General features: G+C 41.9%; 1 protein-coding gene and 1 pseudogene across 1 annotated transcript in view; one reads left to right on the forward strand and one right to left on the reverse strand.

The window, feature by feature from the left end:
- Positions 1-234: 234 nt before the first annotated feature.
- The window catches only part of RAB39A (RAB39A, member RAS oncogene family), a 30,377-nt gene continuing 8,326 nt past the window's right edge, over positions 235-22,285 (reverse strand). The window contains exon 2 of the mRNA XM_019469280.2: positions 235-4,793. Within this exon, the coding sequence (XP_019324825.1) occupies positions 4,367-4,793 (427 nt within the window). The 3' untranslated portion in view covers positions 235-4,366. The remainder of the gene's footprint in view (positions 4,794-22,285) is intronic.
- LOC128776360 (U2 spliceosomal RNA) lies at positions 12,363-12,536 on the forward strand (annotated as a pseudogene).

A 22,285-nucleotide genomic window follows, 5' to 3' on the forward strand; every position in this document is an offset into this window, starting at 1 on the left:
ATATATACCTGTTCGATCATGGAGTTCTGCCTCACACTTCACCAGGATTACGTAATATAAATAGGATTTCAGATCTCTTGGTTCTTCTTTGCACTTCATTTGTAAACACACACACACACACACACACACACACACAGATGCATGTCATTGGAGTTAAGTGGTTGTTTCTGTTTTGAAAGCACCACGAAAGATGGTTCCCCAAAGATGGATAATGTAACAACCTTGTGACAACCATAGTTCTCATTCTTTTTATTCATTATTTAAAATCAAGTAACACTCATAACATACTTCAAAAAATGTAAACCATATCTTTCTCCCATTGGTTTTCATTCTAAGGAAAAAAAATGGCAAGAGATGATTATAGCAAAACAAGTTTCTCCATGGAATGTGTAAATTAAAACCATGTATATGAGACTCACATTTAATAGGATTAATTCAACATAATAACCATTGATTGCTAGTCACCAAAGTTCACATCAATGAGACAATGTTTTAGGCACCATTTAAAAAAAAGACAAAAAAAATTCACCCAGAGAGATAACAATAAGGAAGATTAACTTTAAAAATAATCTTAAAATTGTTTCTTTTCTCTTCATTTACTCTCCAACACGATTACGCGTAATAAGCGAACCAGAGTCTGTAATGATTGACACAGATTGTTACAGTTCAGCACTCGTGTGTCTACCGTCATTCTAGGATTATAGAAACACCAAGTCATGTAGTCGTTCACCCAAATTCGGGAGAATGGTTTGCTAGTTATTTTGGTATCAGGTGAAGATTGGTCACTCAGGAAGGTTTAGTGAAGACACGGGGATTTAGAAAGATCTGGATTCGGAACCAGAGACAACTTTTTACCAGCTGTGAAATTTCCAAGAGTTAAGCTTCTTGTTGGGAACATACTCTATTTTAAAACACAAAGGATCTAACTTTAAAGCCTTTATAGTCTTTCTTCTTTTTTTTTCTTAAAGATTACATGCTTCCTTTGCATTTCCAACTAAATCTTTGCAGGCAGTTACTGGGGAACAAATGAATCAGCTTATGAAATGAGTCTTTAGTCTTTCACATCCTTGTCACTCGGTCAGACCTAAGGAAATTATTCAAATATAGTGCACTCTTTGAAGTCTGCGAGGCTTTGTACTTGATTGAACCAAAGGCAATATAGAATCAAAAGTACTCTTAAAAGGATTTTATTAATCCATAGATTCAGTTTTTGAATACTATAAAGTTGGATTAATAGATTGGGAAAGTCCTCTTAATGGTAATAAAGGCTGCTTTGGTCGCCCCTGGAAACAATCGTGGAGTATTTTGAGGCTTTTGGAAATCTAGTGTAAACTCTCCAAGAAATCTTGTTTGCTACTATTATGTACATAAAGGCCACATTTAAAAGCATTCTGTTTACAAAATCATTTTGGCTTCAGCTTACCATTTAATGAACATCACATTACTGTATGCGAAGTGTTAATACAGTTCAAGAGGAGAAGCATTTCTCAGGGAAAGGGTATCATATGATTAGATAGTTTTTCATTTCCTTTTTATCATGTTTATTAAAAATAGTAATTAGCTACATCATCCGTTAGTTTTAAATTTTAAATTTAAATAGGTTTAAATTTAAATTGAATAATTGAAATGAAATAATATCAATGATATCTGATTCAAGTATACCTGACTTCTAAGACACTTAGTCAAAATGTTTTGCCTGGAGCAAACATTTTTACTATCTCGGTGTCACTATCCACATTCTCCATAACGATGTGTAAGAAAATAGGTCAGTTATTTTATATAGATATATCTATATGGATAAAGATATCTGGCTAAGGTTATACAGAAATTTGGCAACCTTGCATAAGAACTCAGATCTTTGTAGTTATTGTTCATTTTAATATTGTTGTACCACAAACCACTCTTCCATAACCTCAAAATTATATGGCCAATTTTAGAATTTTGTGGATTCAGTTAGATCACATTTTCCCTTTTCTTCAGCACACACACACACACACACACACACCTGACACAGCATGGTAATGAAAAGAACCCCAACTAAGGTATAAGGAGAACTAGAGATCTAGGCTTGCTTCTGCTCATGTGTGATCTTGGTTAAGCATCAACTTTGGGGGTCCTGCATTTCCGTTTGTTTCTTCTGCCTCCTTAGTTCTATTCTAAGTCTTGAAAAACATCAGAACCCTTTAGCCTGAATGTTCGTTTTACCCCACCATTAGTATTGTAAAGGGTGTCCAGAAGTTAAATCATATTTTATATTTTAGTTGTTTAACTTCACAAGTAGGCACAGGTGCCTGTTTAAACTTTAAACTGTTGTGAGATACCCAGTTTTTGAGTTGGTGCCATTTTGGACTGGTGCAAAACTGTAACGTAAGATTTAAAACGGTAGCAGTAAAAATAAATTGTTTCACATTTGGCGGGGACAGGTATTCTTACCTGATCAATTACAGTTTGAACTCACTCAAGTGAAACGAATGCAAGGAGATCAAGAAAATGTTGACAATACAACTATTCAAAATCTTATAGTGATGTTATAATTTATATTCTTCTCTCCATAAGCACTATTAAAAATACTTCCATGAACCTAGAAAATGTACAATTATTTAAAATATAATCAAATATCTACTTCAAAGATGCACAAAACCACATTCAAACATGATTCCGGATGAAGTTATGTCTCCTGGGATTTCCCTCCCAATCATTTCCACTTGGGAGGAGCAGTGTTTCAGGGCACGAGGGCACAGGGCATACATGAAACCAAGAGATCCCTCAGGTCCAGGAAAGCCTGCACCTTCCTCTGCTCCCTCTGCAGAATGTGGAAATGGGAAAGAATATGAGAAAACAACATTTTCATCCATTGTAAATATAATAGTATGCCCGTGAGCAGCTGAGACCAAGCTCATTACGTATTTGCACAATGCTTTCTCTGTTTACAAAGCTTTGTCACATGATTCGCTTGATTCTCAAAATTAGTCCATGAAACACAATAAATGGGGTTATTATTCTCATCTTACAGTTAAGACAATGGATGCTTAGCAAGGTTAAGTGACTCACTCGTGTTCAGATACCGGTACAGCAAAGGCAAGCTTAGAACCCAGGTATTCTGATTTCTCGTTAAATATTCTTTCCACCATATCACTTTGGTTTTCAAACAAATGAAGATACTGTAGGTTGACAGTGAACCTCATAATTCCAAAAAGGTGGCTGCATTTGGTGCCCCTTTGTGATTGGGAATGCTTCACAGAACAGAACAGAAATGTATGTTGTAAACTATTGTTATCAAAATGTCCCTTCCAGGAGGAGAATTTAATCAATAAGTTAAAAATTAGAAAACTCAAAAGTCATTTTATAGCCTTAACTCAGTATTCTATCTTTAATTTTACTGAAACGCAATTTGAATGCTAAATATATCAAACATCTAACCAATCTTCCTTGCAGAAAAATCTTTCTTTCCTATACTTTTCTTGTCCCAGAACCGGGAAATTCAGAAACTTAATTGGACAAAAAAGCGATCACTAAAAACATTCCGTATTTACCTATACTGATAATTTTGACAACAGTTCAAGGTAAATTGCATTTACTTTCTTTGAAAATGTCGGTATATAAACGAACTTTTCTTGTCTAAATAAGGACAATATACTATAACATCAAAACACTTGCTGATGAATGGTCCTTCATTTTTATTTTTACAAATATTTGCGACAAAATATTTTGCTTGGATCCTTAGATATCTTTACAAAACATAAATCTATCAAGAGCAAGAAATCAGAGAACAAAAATGAGTATAAAACTTATTTTCTTACGTTCAGGCAAATTAAGGGAGGATACATATTTCAAAGAATGGTTTAAAATCTGGCACATTAAATATGGAATTACTATTTTCGTCCTAGTTGATGATACCTCTGAGATCGTTTCCTTTGTAAGCAAACACTGCACTTTTAAATCCGCTTTGCTATTCAGCATTAACAGATGAGCTCAGGAGAACGTAATTCCTGATAGAATCTTTTCGATCAGATTATATATGCACAAAAAACCCATTTCAAACTGTCAAGAAAAATGAGTAATATTGGTATATGTGAACGTTAAGGTTAGCTATGTGCTAACAAAGGGAGAACGGGGGTCATTCCGGAGACACTCCAGTTTCAAGAAGAGGTTGTCTGCTTTGCCTGATAATTTAGCACAACCCCCAATCTGGTAGTGTCACCAGCAAGCATAGGGCTCTGCATTAAATACCTTACAAAATAGCATTAGCATCGATTTATAACTGTGTCCTAAATGCTGCCATTGCGTCTCCTGCTGAAGTTAACATTGGTATTGATCCTGGGATGACACCCAGTCTGTTCACGGGAGTCCTCTGGCCTGCGGGAAGTCAGCAGAAGCATTCTTTCCTGGGTTTTACCGCTTCCTCAGAAGAATGCACCGTATTTGGAACAAAGCCGCTTTTAACCCCTTCCCAGCCATCTTGAATACAAATCTCTCCCCTTTTGATAAGTTCATATATGTCTCTGGTCAGGATTGTAAAGGATTCCTCCACATTTGTGGCATCCTTTGCTGAGGTTTCTATATACTTCATACCACAGTCCGCCGACAGCTTTTCAGCTTCTTCCCTTGTAACCTGACGGCGCGAAGCCAGGTCACATTTATGTCCCACCAGCAGAAATACAATCCGAAATGGCTGTACGTGCATTTTTGCTTCTTCCAGCCAATCTTTCACGTGTTCGAAAGATCGTCGGTTGGTAATGTCGAATACTAAAAATCCGCCAACTGAGTTGCGGTAATAAGATCGAGTTATTGATCTGAAAAATAAATAGAAAAACAGGTTGTGAAAGAGTACGTTGTTCTGCCCCCACCGTAATAAAATCTGAAGGTGACGTAATGTGACTTCACTAGAATTTATAAACCAAATAGAAAGTGTCTTTTTTTTTTTTTTTTTAAAATATTTATTTATTTTTGAGAGGCAGAGACCCAGCACGAGCAGGGGAGGGACACAGAGAGGGAGACACAGAATCCGAAGCAGGCTCCAGGCTTTGAGCTGTCAGCACAGAACCTGATGCGGGGCTCGAACTCACGAATAGTGAGATCAGGACCTGAGCTGAAGTCAGACGCTTAACCAACTGAGCCACCCAGGCGCCCCAGCCAAATAGGAAGTGTCTTAAGTGAACAAAAATATTCTGAGACTAAGAGGAGAGCGGGTTTCATCCACTGACAGAACATTAAAGTGTAGTTATTTTCAGATAGATAAATAAGCACTTACATGGTATGTTATCTCACACTTAAGACTATGTGTTTTTATTTTAAAGTATCTGATAGGGGGGCGCCTGGGTGGCTCAGCCGGTTGAGCGTCCAACTTGGGCTCAGGTCATGATCTCACAGTTTGTGAGTTCGAGCCCTCTTTGGGGCTCTGTGCTGACAGCTCAGAGCCTGGAGCCTGCTTCAGATTCTGTGTCTCCTTCTCTCTCTGCCCCCCCGCCCCCCCACGTGTGTCCTGTCTCTCTCTCTCTCTCTCTCTCAAAATAAACATAGTAACAACAACAAAAAAGTATATGATAGATTATTACATTACTGTGATTAAAAATATGAGGATAGGAAGATTTGGTGAAGGGCAGAGGTTACCCAACAAACCAGATCTTAAGAATTTCTCTGTCCCTGTCATTTAATTCAAGGAGCCCCTCTCCCCATCAGTTGGGGAAGAAGAAATAAAGCCAAGCCTGTTATAACGTGCGTTACAGGAATGGTCCTGTGCGATACCTATTCGAGAAACAGGAAGTTGCTTGCACATGGGTTATGAATCTGTGCTAGGCATCCCATTTGGCCCCTAAATCTAGTGTCTGCTCTTGTCTGGGCCTTGGGAAGGTGTCATCTACGGAAAGCTTTTCCACACTTCCTTGTCCTTGGGCTTGCTGTGGGACTTAGCCAATGGAGGCATCAGCTGGTGACCAGAGGAAGGAGGTCAGGGTATCTACCCTTCTCTTTGTCTCCCCTAGACCCTGGCTTGGCAGTAGCTTGTTCCTATTTCTGGTCAAGGTTCCCGTTGGGTAGTGCCTTTCTCATGGGTTCTGCTGGGTTCAGGTAATCCCATTCTCTTTCCTGTCTCTTTTGGCCAGTGAATGGCTTCTCACTGTGGCTAACTCTTTTTTTTTTTTAAATTTTTCAAAAAAAATTAAAAAAAAATTTTTTTTTAACATTTATTTATTTTTGAGACAGAGAGAGAGAGAGAGCACGAACAGGGGAGGGTCAGAGGAAGAGGGAGACACAGAATCCGAAACAGGCTCCAGGCTCTGAGCTGTCAGCACAGAGCCTGACGCGGGGCTCGAACCCACAGACCACGAGATCATGACCTGAGCTGAAGTCGGACGCTTAACCAACTGAGCCACCCAGGCGCTCCTCAAAAATGTTTTAATTTATTTTTGAAGGAGAGAGAGAGACAGAGCATGAGTGGGGGAGGAGCAGAGAGAGGGGGGGACACAGAATCCGAAGCAGGCTCCACACAGGGCTCGAACTCACGAATCATGAGATCATGACCTGAGCCGAAGCTGGACGCTCAACCAGCTGAGCCACCCAGGCGCCCCTCGCTGGGTAACTCTGAACACCTCACCATCCTTTTTTGGTGACCTTGCCCATACATATCTCCAGAAATAGTCACTTGGTTAAACTTTCAGTTCACCCTCAAGTGTGCTGTTCCTATCTGTTTTCTTTCTTTCTTTTTTTAAGTTTATTAATTTATTTTGATAGAGAGGAAGTGTGTGTGCGCACGTGTGTGTGAGCAGAGGAGGGGCAGAGAGAGAGAAAGAGAATCCCAAGCAGGCTCTGCACTGTCAGCATAGAGCCCTACTCGGGGCTGGATCCCATGAACCGTGATATCATGACCTGAGCCGAAATCAAGAATTGGATGCTTAACCGACTGAGCTATCCCGGCGCCCCTGTGCTATTTTCTGATTGAATCATGAGGCAAGGTGGCAAGGCCACACTATTTTATATATCTTGCTTTTACGTGTTATTTTTCTACCTAGAATGTCTTCTACCCTTTTCTGCCTACCAAACTCCTATTTCTCCTTCGAGAGTCGGCTCAAAAATCATAAATATGAGAAGTCTTCCCTGTCACTGACCTCTTGTTCCCCACCTCTCTTAGGCAATCTCTTATAATTCCATTGAGCCTTTGGCACACCGCCATTATGATTACGTCCACTTTCACAATGTACTGACTGGATTGTCTGGGATGTCTCCCACGCAGTTCAAGGCTCCTTGAGGGTCAAACATGTTTCCTCTATGTATCTAACAATCCTATTGCCTGGCAAATGATAGATGCTACTTGATATCTGTCATATCGGATTAAGTAATCTTATTGGAGAGGGAAGTGCTAAATGCTGTAGGAGGCACAGGTCACGTGTGTCTCAGTTTCCAAGTCGTCAGTGACCTCGAGCATTGAGATGAGCCTCTCTTACTTGCCTGGCCACGAGAGATCTTTGTGGAAGGCCAGTGGGTCACTGGGGCTCTCTCTACCTCTTCCACGACTTCCTTAGTACCATTTGCTGTGGGAGTGTGAAGAAAGTATCTTTACCTCTTCTTTCTTTCCCTTTCTCCTGCTTCCCTGTTTTTCCTCAGAATTCTTAGCAGAGAGATTCTCAAGTGAATATTTTAGGAATATTTTCTGAAGGACTACTGCATTCTACGGCCACTGACAATAAGAAAAATCTCCCACTATATTTGTCAGGCTACAAATACTGCAGTTCATTTAAGTTGCTGCTTTAAAAAAAAAAACTGAGGCATAATTTGTTATTGTTTTGCTTTTCATCTTTATATGTGTGAATTTAGGTAGATGTGCGGCGCCTTAAGAGAAACCTAATTAAGGCTATGTGATTGAACTGAAAGCTTTAATTTACTCAGCACTGAGTTGGCATTACTTTTATTCTCCCTCCTCTTTAATTTACCATTAGTTTAATTTATAAAAACATACTTTTGTGGTTGAAAACTCAATGTTGAGATGCTCATATATTAGGCAGAGGCATGTCTTACACTGGAGAAAATGCCATGTTTTCCAGGCCTGTGTGTTTAATTTTGCAAACATATTAGGAATACAGTTGGCAAATCATTCTATAGAACAAAATTATAGCAAATTCTATGCCATATACACTATAGAAACAGCCCTTATTAATGATTAGTTGGGATAAATGGTCTCAATATGACATCTGCCATTTTCCATATAATAACTTGGCCTTCAGTTTCTGTGTGTGGGTACGGATATTAGTTTAGAATTCTGATATGGTTAGGCTTCAGATTCAGATACAGTTGTGCCCTGGGGTAGGTTTTCCCTAACACAGTTGGGCATCCTTACTGTCAGTTATTTAGGGGAAGACACAGGCTTACCGACTGAAACTGGACCTTGAAAGGGAGCGTGTATCTTTCTCTGGACCTCCTTTCTTGGGTAACACTTAGGTATCCATAAGTTCTCGAGAGTATTATAGGTAGGGTACAGATCCTAAAATAACTATGTAGGTCAGCCTCCCTGTAAAGAATTTGAGTTAATGATAAGAATTCTTTTTTTAAAATTTTTTAAATGTTTATTTACTTTTGAGAGAGAGACAGAGCATGAACAGGGGAGGGGCAGAGAGAGGGACACACAGAATCTGAAGCAGACCCCAGGTTCTGAGCTGTCAGCACAGAGCCTGATGTGGGGCTCGAACTCACGAACTGTGAGATTGTGACCTGAGTTGGATGCTCAACCAACTGAGCCACCCAGGTACCCTGGGGTAACAATTCTTTATAAGCAACAACATCTTGCTGCAGGTTACTTTATAACCATTTTCTTCTGGACTCTGAAAGTCTCACTGAATGAATGGATTAAAGAAAAGAAAAAAATATCGGGGGGGGGGGGGGGGCGGGCCATGGAAGGAAAGAAGGAAGAGAAGGGAGAGAGAAATAAATGAATGCATTCCAATCTGGTCTCAGGTGTGCTTTGGGAAAGTTAAGAGTTATGATGCTACCCTCTGGCGAGACTGGAAAGGGGATAAATCTAGCATGATGGTGATACAAGGGGGAAGGTGAATCATGGAAGATCTTTGTCCCCCCCCAAGTGGAAGATCTCCTTTTTTATTTTTAATGTTTATTTATTTTTGAGAGGGAGAAAGAGCACGAACGGGGGAGGTGCAGAGAAAGAGGGAGACACATAATCTGAAGCAGGCTCCAGGCTTTGAGCTGTCAGCACAGAGCCTGACGCGGGGCTCGAACCCACGGACCGTGAGATCATGACCTGAGCTGAAGTCAGAGGCTCAACCAACTGAGCCACCCAGGCGCCCCAGAAGATCTCCTTTTGATTATAAAAGAAACCTCCTTCTTTTATACCTTGAAAACTACACTATTAGGAACTTCCATCCCATTTTAAAGAACAGTCTCCTCTCGGAATGTTTTCCCCTCCTCCTTGCCTTACTGAAAGCTGCTGTATTTAATTTCATTTCCTGACCACACGGCTTCCCCCCCCCCGCAACACGTTCAAGTTGTTCATTCTGTAGGCACAAGAGGCGGTGGCCTATGCTTCCCAGGCTCACTTCCAGAGAACTGTCTCCCAACTCCAGTTGTAAAAAAAAAAGAAAAGAAAAGAAAAGAAAAGAAATTCCCTGCTCCTTTGAGGCTTCTGCCATCTGGCTCTATCATCTTCTGTCATCTGCCAAGTGCGAGGTCATTCCCCGCATGCTGAAGACTCAAGCACTTTGCTTCGTTTTTCTTTCCATCGCACTTCCTCTCATTCTGTTCGTTGATTTCAACACTTATTTGGAGGAGCTGTCTGGTGTCATCTCTGTTACCTAATTTCTTCATTTCTTTTCTTTTTTTTTTTTTGTAATGTTTATTTATTTTTGAGAAAGAGATAGAGGGAGCACGAGCAGGAGAAGGGCTGAGAGAGAGGGAGACAGAATCCAAAGCAGGCTCCAGGCTCTGAGATGTCAGCACAGAGCCCGACGCAGAGCTCGAACTCAGGAACCATGAAATCATGACCTGAGCTGAAATCAGATGCCAACTGAGCCATTCGGTCGCCCTGTGGCTTCCTCATTTCTAATGAACTATTCTCGTCATTCTTTCTCACCTACTTCCTTTTCGTCATCAGAAATTCACTACTTCCAAAACTGCAAATATACAGCCTACGTTTTGATTAAAATCTCATAGCCTGCAGCATATTTTTACTGTGATAATTTCAAAATGTTATCAAGATTTGTAATCTACTCAGCAATTCCATGACTTGCTATCCATTAATACCCTCCTATTTTTACTGCCTTCCATGAGACATCACTATAATTGTTCTCTTAGAAATATCAAAATTCCCAAGCTCCTCCCCCCCACTGCTATACTCATCTGGGAAAACTACCTCCGGATCAGGCCAGCGTGCAGCCGAATGTTTCTGGGGAAGATCACTCAACCAGGCAGGCTGGTGTCACTATGAATTAATTATAACCACTCCCATGTAGACACTCATCACTGCAAAGGAATAGCGCTGGTTCAGGAGAAACTCTTCTCCCTCTTCCCTCACATTTAGGCTTCTACCATAGGAAGAAACAGGATTTCCATTTCGAACTTTTTCTCCCCACGAAGCAGAACGGGAGGAACACTCTACTCCTCTCATTAGACACCTGCATTGAAGGAAAAATGGCGGTTGTTTGGTCAGAATCTGTTTCTCAGGTTGGTGGGCAGAATCACTGTGTTCAAGGCTAGTACTCTTGCGTACCATCCTTCTCCACTGCCTTCCACTTTCTGAATCCAGGATGTTGGGTTGCTAATTGTGAGACGTAGTGGGCGCCGTGTCTATGCTCATCACTGATTATCCAGTGATTCTCAAGGGCCTGGCACAAAGTGGGCACTCAGTACGTTCTTAGTGAGGGAATAAATGATTGATTTGGTAAAGCCATGAACACAGCCATTGGGGAAATGGGAGAAATGGCAGAGAGAATGAGAACGTTTGAGGGAAAGAGATACTAGTGTGAAAAAAGAACATTAAGATCATGTCGGTGCCCAACATTAAGATCTATTAGCAGCATGTTATGTTCTCACACCAAGGTCACTGAGTTGCTATGAGTGTGCCAGTGGCAGGGGAGAGTGGGTAAATGAAATATATATCCACGTATCCTAAATATATATCCCATGAAAATACGGTAGTCAGTAATTTCTGTGAAGTGTCTTGGGGGACAGGGATCTCTTAATCTGAGGCATGCTGTGAAAACCTCTCCAAAGACAAGCTGTGGTATCTTATGCCCCCTACCAAGAAGAAAAAAGCCTAATACTTGGTGGGCCTTTTTGGCTCTTGGAGGACACTAGTATAGTATCCGAATCTACTTCTCTGACCCATTTAGTGGGACAGCCAGTAGGCCACTAGCTTGAACAGGGCTGAAGGCAAGAGACGTCCCTTCAGCTGGTCCAAGCAACAATACAAGCAGCTTTGCTACTTGGCCCATGGTCCATCAGACCTAACGGTGCTTGCCTGAAGTACCTATGGCAGACTGGGATGCTCTATCAGGCCCGGGGAGGGACCCATCGGACAATTACAGGAGTGGCATTTGGGAAGAAAGGTACGCCCTTTTTGCCAAAAGCCATCATACTTTTGAGAAGTAGTTCTTGGCTTACAACCTGGCTTTGACAGAGACCAAATGCCTAGCTGTGGGACACCAAGTGACTGTGTAATCTGAGTGCTCATCAGGAGCTAGGTATTCTCGTTTCATCAGGCTGGATCTTAGTCACCAAGCGAAGCCATACATACATGTAAGACAGGGGTAGATCCTAAGGGGACCTGGAGTGACAAGGCTCACACCCCAAGCAGGCCTGCTTTTGCAGGACCCTCTCAACCCATGGCCTCATCTGGATTTCCCCATAACTGAAGAGGAAGAAACTCAAGTCTGCCTCACACATGGCGCTGCACACTATGCTGACAATGGTCAACCCCGCTCCACCATGGACTTGAAGGTCAGTGGAAAAGAGAGCCCCTCCCGTTCCTGGAACTTCTAGTGGAACTTTTTGCAGAGGAAGAGATGGAGACAGGTAGGTAGGGATCTACACCAATTCATGAGCAGAGGCTAAAGGTTTGGCATGGTGGAAAAAACAAGATCAGGGGACTGATAAGAAGGAGGTCTGGGGAAGAAGAGGTATGCAGATGGGTCTAGAGCACATGAATCCTTGTATTCTGTGTGAATACGCACCCCAGCCTCCCCTCTGTGGAGGAGTTCCTAATAACTGGCAAAACAAAATATCCTGCCCTACCATTATCTGTCAGTATTTCTACCCCACTTTGGACTCAAAGACATCATGGCAGAAAGATGGAGGCTGTGACTGGGCTCAACAAAGACAGAGTTCTCTCTCCTGGACTGTCACTGTTTAATAGTTAACTGTCCATCGCTTCTCGGCCTTTGGGCTAAGATCAAGTGCAGTATCTGTTCTTTTCAGCGTAATAGTTAACTTTCGAGCAGCTACTGACACTTTTGGTATGGCATCTTACTCTGGGGGGACCATGACGGAAGGGACACTGATGCGTCCTCGCTGTAACAGACGTTTACGCTGGACTCAAACCATGCCAGCACCGCCGTCTATGAACTTACAGAATCCCTTACATCTAGACATGGTATCCCACACTTGGCTGCAGATCAAAGATCTCACTTAGCCGAGGAGGAGACAGGGAAATGGACGGGTGCCATGGGATTCGTTGATCTTACCATGTCACAATCACCTACAAGCATCTGGCCTTATAAAACCGTGGAATGGGCTAAGATTCTGTTACACCAATGTCCAGGAGGTAACACCTTGTGAGATTTTGGGATGACCCACGACATTTGTGTTTTAAACTAGCGAGGGATACAGTGTGTGTGTGTGTGTGTGTGTGTGTGTGTGTGTGTGTGTGTGTGTGTGTGGTGGGGGGGGGGTCCTCAGGCACAGATGCTGTGGTTTGGGAAACAAAGGGTGGAGGTGGGGTGACGGTACCTCTCACAATCGCACTTAATGAGTCACTACAATTTTTTGTTGCTTCTAATCCCTGTGACTCTGAACTCTGCTGATGTCAAGGTTTTAGTATCCAAAGGAGAAACGCTTTCACTAGAGAACCCTGTGATGCTTCCACCAAATCAGCTGAGACTGCCAACTGGTCATTTGGGGCTTCTTATGGAAGTGGGAGAACAGGCAAAAAAAGGGGCAACAATATGGTGAGGACCACACTGGCCCCCCGTGGTGCCTGATTCGTTTTAGATCAGGGTCCTCAAGCCGCTTTTGGTACTGGGGGCCAAAGCCCCGGTCGATAGTGTCCGCACAGTTTGTAAGGGAAGAGGGCAGAAAACCAAGCAACAGACATTTTGTAACGTTCAACATGGTTTCGTGAAGCCAAAACTCATTTTTCTTTGGAATTATTGTGGGTAAGCAACACATAAGATGAGATCCACCCTCCTAACAATTTTTAAAGCGTGCACTACACTATCGTCAGCTGCAAGCACGGTGCCATACGGCGGATCTCTAGAACTGTCTCATCTTGCATGACTGACACTCCATTCCCGTCAAACAGCAGCTCATTTCCTCCTCTTCCCCACTCCAGCCTCTGGTAACCACTATGCTTTCCGATTCCATGAGTCTGACTACTTTAGACAACTTGTATCCATAGAATCACGCAGCATTTGTCCTTCTGTAACTGGCTTATTTCACTCAGCATAATGTCCTCAGGGGTCACCCATGTCATAGCATGTGACAGGATTTCCTTTTTTTTTTATGATTGAAGACTATTCAACGGTATGTTTATACCACGTTTTTTTTTAACCATTCATCTGCAAAGTTTGTTTGTTTATTTTTTTTTTTTTGGGAGAGAGAAAGAGCATGAGTGGGGAGGGAGGGGTAGAGAGCGAGGGAGACAGAGGATCTGAAGTGGGCTCTAAGCTGCCAGCACAGAGTCCGACGTGGGCTCAAACTCATGCACTGTGAGATCACAACATGAGCCAAAGTTGGGCACTTAACCGCCTGAGCCACCCAGGAGCCGCAGTTTATTCTTTTTTTTAATTTTTAAAAACTTTAAAAAATGTTTACTTATTTTTGAGAGAAAGAGAGAGAGAGCACGAACAGGGAGGGGCAGAAAGAGAGGGAGACACAGAACGTGAAGCAGGCTCCGGGCTCCGAGCTGTCAGCACAGAGCCCGATGTGGGGCTCGAACTCACGAACCGTGAGATCATGACCTGAGCCGAAGTCAGATGCTTAACCGACAGATGCTCCAAGTTTATTCCTACAGTATATGTGCTTTAGAAAAGAAAAATGGTCATCTAATTTATGTTAATTTTCCTGACTTTTTTCCTCTGAAATAACATGTGGACACATGATAGTGACCTTCCATTTGCAACGAATCACGTAATACAGAAGCAATGCAATCGAGTGTGAATGAAATGCCTTCGGGAGTTTGAAGTGTTTTTTTGACCCAAACGACATGATTCCTGAGATTCTAAAAAATGTAAGTATCTCAGAGTAAGCAGTTACCTAGTTTCCTGGAGGGCACTGAAAACAAAATGCTGTTGTCCTATGAAGGACAAAAGTCCACAGGTCCTGGAATGCACAAGATTATTTGTACTATATTATAGTTACTTATTTTGAAATGCTATCTGAAAGTGGCAAGATTATCTAACTCCTGTCTGCTGTTGTTATGAATTTCGTTGGACGTGCACAGGCGTCTTAAAAAAGCAACGAAATATAGACCGCTGGCTGACTTCACTTAGGTAAAACGAACCAGATGTTCCATCCTGGAAATGTCCTTTTTGTGGCTTTGCCAGTTGTAAAACAGGCATTTAGAGGATATAAGTAGTTTGATGCCAGAGGCTGCTGGAAGCAAGCAGTCTGTGAGTGCATTAGCCCTGTGAGTGCTTTTTGCCATGACCTTACATCCCTACTGCCCTTCTGGGAATAGTCATTGCGTTGAGGCTTTATTTTACCTGCCTCACTGGCCTTGTCATTCAGGCCCTGAGCACTGCTTTCCAGTCGAAGAGACAAGTCTCCCCTCTCCTTTTATTATTACTGACTCTAACAACCCCTCTCTGGCCCGAGATTCTGAAACTTGGAGCTCATGACTTAAGTTATGCTTTGGTATCCATACAAACATTAAAATCTTCTTTGTGTAATTCCAGGGTATCTGCATAAAATATCAAGTCTGTGGTTGCAGAGGCTACATACACATTACCAACAAGACCTAACAGGCCGTATTCTCTCTTTGAATGTGAATCAACTCCCATGACCACCTTCTTCTATTTTCCTTTTATGACACATCATCACTTTTTAATAGTGAGGCCTTCCCACCTCCTAACATGCTCTGTTTCAGTCTTATCTTCCATTTTCCTCCACAGCAGTTAACATTGATATCCTATGTAGTTTTTCCAGTTTATTTGGTTATAGCCTGACTCCTCCCATTACAAGATAAGCCCCGAGAAAGCAAGGATTTTTGTTTTTTTCTTCTGGAATGCTGTATCCCTAGTGTCTAACATCTTAGCAGAACTGGGCATGATGTGTCCTACCAATATTTGTAAAGGAATACATCAACAAGTGAATAAGGTCATACCCTCAGACTGTGCCCAGGCGGCGTGCAAACGCTGACCAAATGGGAGAACAGAGGAATAGCAAAGAGCTTTTCTCCTTTTGATATTTATGGTAGGGATTTGCAAAGCCAAAAGGAGAGAGAAATGGGCTGAATAAGAGTAGATACTTAAAAGCACATAGGCGAAATCACCCACGTTTTCTAAAGTACGTTAAGTTGGTAGTAATTCAAATGGGTACTGTGCAGCGGCTTCTGGAAGGTAGAACAAGTTATGTGTGAAAATCGAAACAGTTTATTTGGAAATTAAAGGGAACTGTCTCTAGTTTCGCTGTCTGCAAGGCGATAATGGAAGGATGCTTATTTTGTATATTTGGTTTGTTAACAGAAAATATATAAAAGACTTCAGCACTCAGTCCAATGCTTTCTGGCATCCGTCTGCCAAATAAAAATAAGACAATGACCATCTTCTCATGATTATTTTATTTTTCATATAGCACAGTGCATTACGTGATCTACACAATTAAACAACAGTTCTCCTCGGGTTCTAATCCTCCCACCATTTTCGTGACTTACGTCCCTTTCCATATGGCTTTGTCTGTGCTGCTGGGTTTCCCGTGCTTTTGTACATTTCCCCACGTCTTGGGATTTACCACTGGTGTTTCTCTCTTTCTCATTTCATTCTATCTCTGATTTATTCAGCTCTTATTTTCAAGTTATTTGAACAGACTATGCTCACGTTCTTTTTCTGAGTTTGTGTTTTTATCAAAGTTACATGTGCACTTGCCCCCTATCCTTACTTTTCCCCATTCCCCAACTAGCCAGTGTCATTACATCATCATTTTAGATACATCATTTCTTGGCATCTGTGTTTATTCTGATCATGGACTTTCTTTTCATTGCTGAGCCCTGGCGTAAACTGTGACTTCCCCCTTCCTGCACAACGTCTTCTAGACTGAACAATTATCTCATGTATTAGTAAAGATAGGCCAGGCTTGCTATATAACAAAACACCCACCTGTCGATGGGAAGAATGATAGAGAATCTGGACTTATTTTAAAAAAAAATTTTTTTTAATGTTTATTCATTTCTGAGAGAGCACAAGTGGGGAAGGGCAGGGAGGGAGGGAAACATGGAATCCGAAGCAGGCTCCAGTCTGCAAGCTGCAGCGCAGAGCCTGATGCGGGACTCGAACCCACGGACTGGGAGATCATGACCTGAGCTCAAGCCAGATGCTTAACCAACTGAGCCACCCAGGCATCCCTCAACTTTATTTTGAATGTTTTATTTTTTTTCCTACTGTGTTTCTAAAAGCTCTTTTGTTCTCAAAATATTTTTTTAAAAAAATTGGCATCCTGTTCTTATTTTATGATTGTAATATTTTCCCATTATCTCTATTAGTAAATTAAAGACAGTTATTTTTTTCTTTGTGAACCTTCCCTTCCCCCTTATTAAATTTGTTTCTCCGGTTGCCTCTGGTCTCTGTTTGTTTTGGTGTCTAGGTTTTATATTACAGATTTCCTAATATTTCTTGCAATTACTCCTTGAGACCAAAAGCCCCACAGTCAGAGAATTAGGCTGGATCACTGAGTTGAGGAAACTCCCATGTTGCTAACTTACGTTTCTCTTCTTGGGCTAGTCAGATTCTTCAGAAATGACTTCACCAATGTTCAGGGGTTCTGTTTTTTATTATTTTTTTTAACCAATGTCCTGTTTGAAGGGTGAGGGGCTGACTGGGAGCTGCGTGGGGACGGGGGAGGACTAGACTGTAATAGCATCCAACATGCATGCATTCACTTAATGCCCTTTTCTTTTTTTTAATGCCCTTACTTTTAATAAGAGACCCCAACCTCAAGTATGCGTGGTGCTTCCAACTGAAGACTGTATATTTAATTCTTTTCCAAGAATAAATTTCCAGTTTTTTGCCAATGTGGGGGGAGGGGAAGTCACCTGATGTGTGGAATGGTGGTAGGGATGTGAGGATCCAAGCCTTCTTTCTTTCCTTTTTTTTTTTTAAATTTTTGAGAGAGAGAGAGAGAGAGAGAGAGAGAGAGGAAGAGAGAGAATACCAAGCAGTCTTCGTGCTATCAGTGCAGAGCCTGATGTGGGGTTTGATCTCAGGAACCATGAGATCATGACCTGAGCTGAGATCAAGAGTCAGATGCTCAACCAACTGAGCCGCCCTCGGTCCCCAGGATCCAATCTTTCTTAACTAGACCGACATTCAATGATGCTCATTTTAGCACCTGCACTTCCAGAAGTATCTTGTGCCAGCCATTTCCTGAGTCTTTAGGGCTTGGATGGTATATATTGGCTTGGGTTTTTAGCTTTTTCCATCGCTTGCTTAGAAGCCAGTTTTCTTGAATCTCCTAATTCATTTACCATTCCTCCATCTGCTTTCCTGCTTCCGAAATTTGGTTGCTGTTGTTTCTTTACCTACTTTCCTTGTTTGAGGGTTTACGGTTCCAAAACAAAACAGCACTATCGTCCCTTTAGTGAGATTTCAGGGGAAAAAAGCTAAAATAGACATAGGCGTTCAATCTGCCATCATGACCTGAAGCCTCTTCTTTTTCTATTGCGGTTGGTCCTTCTGCTATTTCTCACAGATCCTTCATGTCCCAGCATCGAGGACCGTCTTCTTTGGGACACACACATCCTCTGAAATGAGCCCTCACCCCAGGCACAGAGGACAATTCCTCCCTTTGTTCTGCCACTAGAACTTTATTTTATTAAAAATTTTTAAATATTTATTTCTGAGAGAGAGACAGAGTGCAAACGGGGGAGGGGCAGAGAGAAAAGGGAGACACAAAATCTGAAGCAGGCTCCAGGCTCTGAGCTGTCAGCACAGAGCCTGACATGGGGCTCAAACCCATGAACCATGAGATCATGACCGGAACCGAAGTCAGACGCTTAACTGACTGAGCCACCCAGGCGCCCCTGGAACTTAATTTACTACTTACTGGCCTTTACTGCAATTCTTTGATTGTTATCTTTCTTTGCTGCAAGTCTGTAAGAGAGAGGTCTAATGGTCTCCCAATGTCTATTCTCCCTGTCTACCTTTAGTGACAGAACTCCCACGTGTTAGCTGGCACACAGCAACTCAGATAGAGACTGTATTCCCCAGCTCTCCTGAAGTCAGCTGTGGTCCGTCCCTAAATCCGGTTCAACGGGACATGAGAAGCAGTGTGTGCACTGTGTGGTACATCTACTTGGAAAAGCCATTTGCAGTAGGCTTCCTCCTTCTCCTTCTGACCTGACCTTCGCTAGGAAAATGGAAAGACAGAAGAATCCTGGAAGGTGATCTTGAGGTAGAGCCGCCCTGACCGCCCAGAACCATTCACTCTGGACTATGGTGGCAGGAGAAACAAGGCTCTGTATTATGTAAGGTGCCATATTTGGGCAGCTCTTAGTTACAGCAGCATAGTCTGCACCACATAGAGAGCAGCATGGACCTTGGATGTAAGACTACACCTTACTTTTCGCCCAGTACCCAATACCTACGGCAGGCTACTTCATACAAGTTGGTTCATTGCAGCGGCAGGGCTCACTCCTGCCACTAAGTGCAGCAATGCGGTCACGGAGGTACCGTGTAGACGCCAGGGAATTGTCATCGCGGCCACACGTGCTTGCCATCAGTTACCGGTATTGCTACCGTTGTGCAAAGCGATTTCACCCTTGTTTTCTGAATATAGCAGGAAAATAATGGTTTGGTGGAGAGGATAATTAACATGGGTATACAGAGGACAGGGGGAGGGGTTTGTGTGCAAACAGATTATTTTTCAAGACGGAAACTGCAAAATGTGTCAGTGAAACTCTTCAATCACAACAGGAGGCATGGTGCAGCAGAAAGGACAGTGAATACAGAGCTAAGAGAACAGGGTTCTTTGGCAAACCACTAAGGAGCTATAACCTCTGGGGCAAGTCAAAGCCTTCCTGGACATTAATTGCATTATTAAAAAATGAGACTGTTGGGGGCGCCTGGGTGGCTCAGTCTGACTTCGGCTCGGGTCGTGATCTCACGGTTCGTGACTTCGAGCTTCGCGTTGGTCTTTGGGCTGACAGCTCGGAACCTGGAGTCTGCTTCGGATTCTGTGTCTCCCTCTCTCTCTGTTCCTCCCCCACTAGCACTCTGTCTCTCCCTCTCTCAAAAATAAAAAAGACAAAAAAAAAAATTAAAAAAATAAATGATAGTGTTGTATCAGACCACCTGTCTGTTCCCTCCCAGTCCTGTGGCTATAGTTATTTATCTACTAGAATGGCCAGGCCAGCATGTTGACCACAGGTGGCTGACCTCCGTGGCTTCTTTCCTGTATGTTTCTCTCCCACTTTCTTGCAGGTTGTTTTCAATTCATATCTCACTAATTTTCTTTGCGGCCAATGGTGCTTTGCATACAACTAACTACATCTTGTCTTCCACCTTTTTTTTTTTTTTTGTAATTTATTAAGTTTATTTATTTATTTTCAAGAGAGAGTGAGAGAGAGCATAAGCGAGGGAGGGATAGAGAGAGAGGAAGACAGAGATTCCAGACACAGGTTCCAGGCTCCATGCCATCAGTGCAGAGACCAACACGGGGCTCCATCTCACAAACCACAAGATCATGACCTGAGCTGAAATGAAGAGATGAATGCTTAACTGACTAAACCATTCAGGCGCCCTGAAATTTCAAGAGTTTTAAAAGGGAAAACTTTTAAATCATATGGTATCATGTCCAGAAGCACCAGCAAAAGAGACATAGAGAATCACATGAAAGAAGAAACTGTGAGATTCTCAAATATATTCCTAAAACTTAAGGAATTGCCTACACTTTTTCTTTTCGAAGTATTGTTTCCTAAAGTGCTCTATCTCCTTACCTACCTACCTACCTACCTACCCACCTACCCATCAGTTACTAAAATGCTTTTGTAAAAAGACTCTGATTTGGGAAATCTCATATCTATCTCGGGGATTCACAATGTGTATTACCAGGTCCATATATTAAAAGCTCTGACAAATCCCTCAATTTCCCACCCCATTTAATCAAGGAAACCTTTTCTCAAATTACACCTATTAAAATCACTTTGAACAATGCTATACTGAAGAAAAATGAGAGGCAATGCCTAGAATTTAAGAAATTATAATCTTGCAAATATAACCACTCTACAATCCAGCAATTGCACTATTAGATATTTACCCAAAGGATAAAAAAATACAGATTTGAAGGCGTATATGCACCCTAATGTTTATAGCAGCATTATCAACAATAGTCAAACTATGGAGAGAGCCCAAATATCCATCAACTGATGAATGGATAAAAAGATGTGGTGTGTGTGTGTGTGTGTGTGTATACACACACACACACACACACACACACACACACACACACACAATGGAATATTACTCAGCCATCAAAAAGAATGAAATCTTTCCATTTGCAGTGACATTGTTGGAGCTGGAATGTTTTATACTAAGCTAAATAAGTTGGTCAGAGAAAGACAAATATCATGGGATTTCACTCATATGTGGAATTTAAGAAACAAAACAGATGAACATATGGGAAGGGGTGGGGGGACAAAGAGAAGAGAGGGAAACAAACCACAAGAGACCCTTAATGATACAGAACAAACTGAGGGTTGATGGAGGGGAGGTGGGGGGGGGGGTGATGGGGCTAGATGGATGATGGACATTAAGGAGGGCACTTGTTGTGATGAGAACTGGGTGTTGTATATAACTGATGAATCACTGAAATCTACTCGTGAAACCAATATTGCATGGTATGCTAACTAAAATTTAAATTTTAAAAAAGGAGAAAAAAATTACAATCTTTCTTCATAATGCCAGAAAGATCTTAACATCTATCTAACTTCTGTTTGGACTATTCTCTCTTAATCTCTTCTCAAAGAGGGTTCAATTTGGGCTCCACACCATTCTTTTTGTATTTCTGAGGCAGGAATCTGTTATTAAGGCTATCCCTCAGCCTTATTTATTTGAGGCCGTTTCACACAAATTCCTACGAAAAGGAAACACATTTGGAAAGACTAAAAAATCAGAAGAGGGGCGTCGGAGTGGCTCAGTTGGTTAAGCGTCCAACTTCAGCTCGGGTCATGATCTTGCGGTCCATGAGTTCGAGTCCCCTGTTGGGCTCTGTGCTGACAGCTCAGAGCCTGGAGCCCGTTTCAGATTCTGTGTCTCCCTCTTTCTCTCTCCTCCCCCGCTCATGCTCTGTCTCTCTCTTCTCAAATAAGCGTTAAAAAAAAAAAAAAAAATTTAGAAAAAAAAATTAAATATCAGAAGAAAAAACACTCTAAACATTCTTAGTAAAGGAAGATAAATTTATTTATTTATTTAGAGACAGAGAGAAAGATAGAAAGAGAGCGAGAGAGAGCTTCCCAAGTAGGCTCTGCACTGTCAGCATGGAACATGAGATCATGACCTGAGCCCAAATCAAGAGTCGACACTTAACCGACCGTGTCATCCAGACGCCCCGGCACTGAGATATTTTTGATGGTTTTGTTATATCAGTTATATCCTAGCTACTGATACCAGTTGATGGTCTTAAAAGACATACTTCCAGTAATACAGTCATTTGACTTAGCAAGATGTTCCTAAATTAAAAATGAATTGCTACCATAGGAAGGAAAACAGAAAAAGTCACTACATCTCAAGAATGTTTAAGAGAATGCTGTTCACTGGGGCATCTTGGTGGTTCAGTTGGTTAAACATCTGATTGACTCTTGATTTTGGCTCAGGTCATGATCCTGTGGTCCCTGGGATCAAGCCCTGTGTTGGTAGCCTGG

Source organism: Panthera pardus, unplaced genomic scaffold (genome assembly GCF_024362965.1).
Source record: "Panthera pardus isolate Hobbes unplaced genomic scaffold, ASM2436296v1 HiC_scaffold_12, whole genome shotgun sequence".
In the NCBI taxonomy this organism is placed as follows: domain Eukaryota; kingdom Metazoa; phylum Chordata; class Mammalia; order Carnivora; family Felidae; genus Panthera; species Panthera pardus.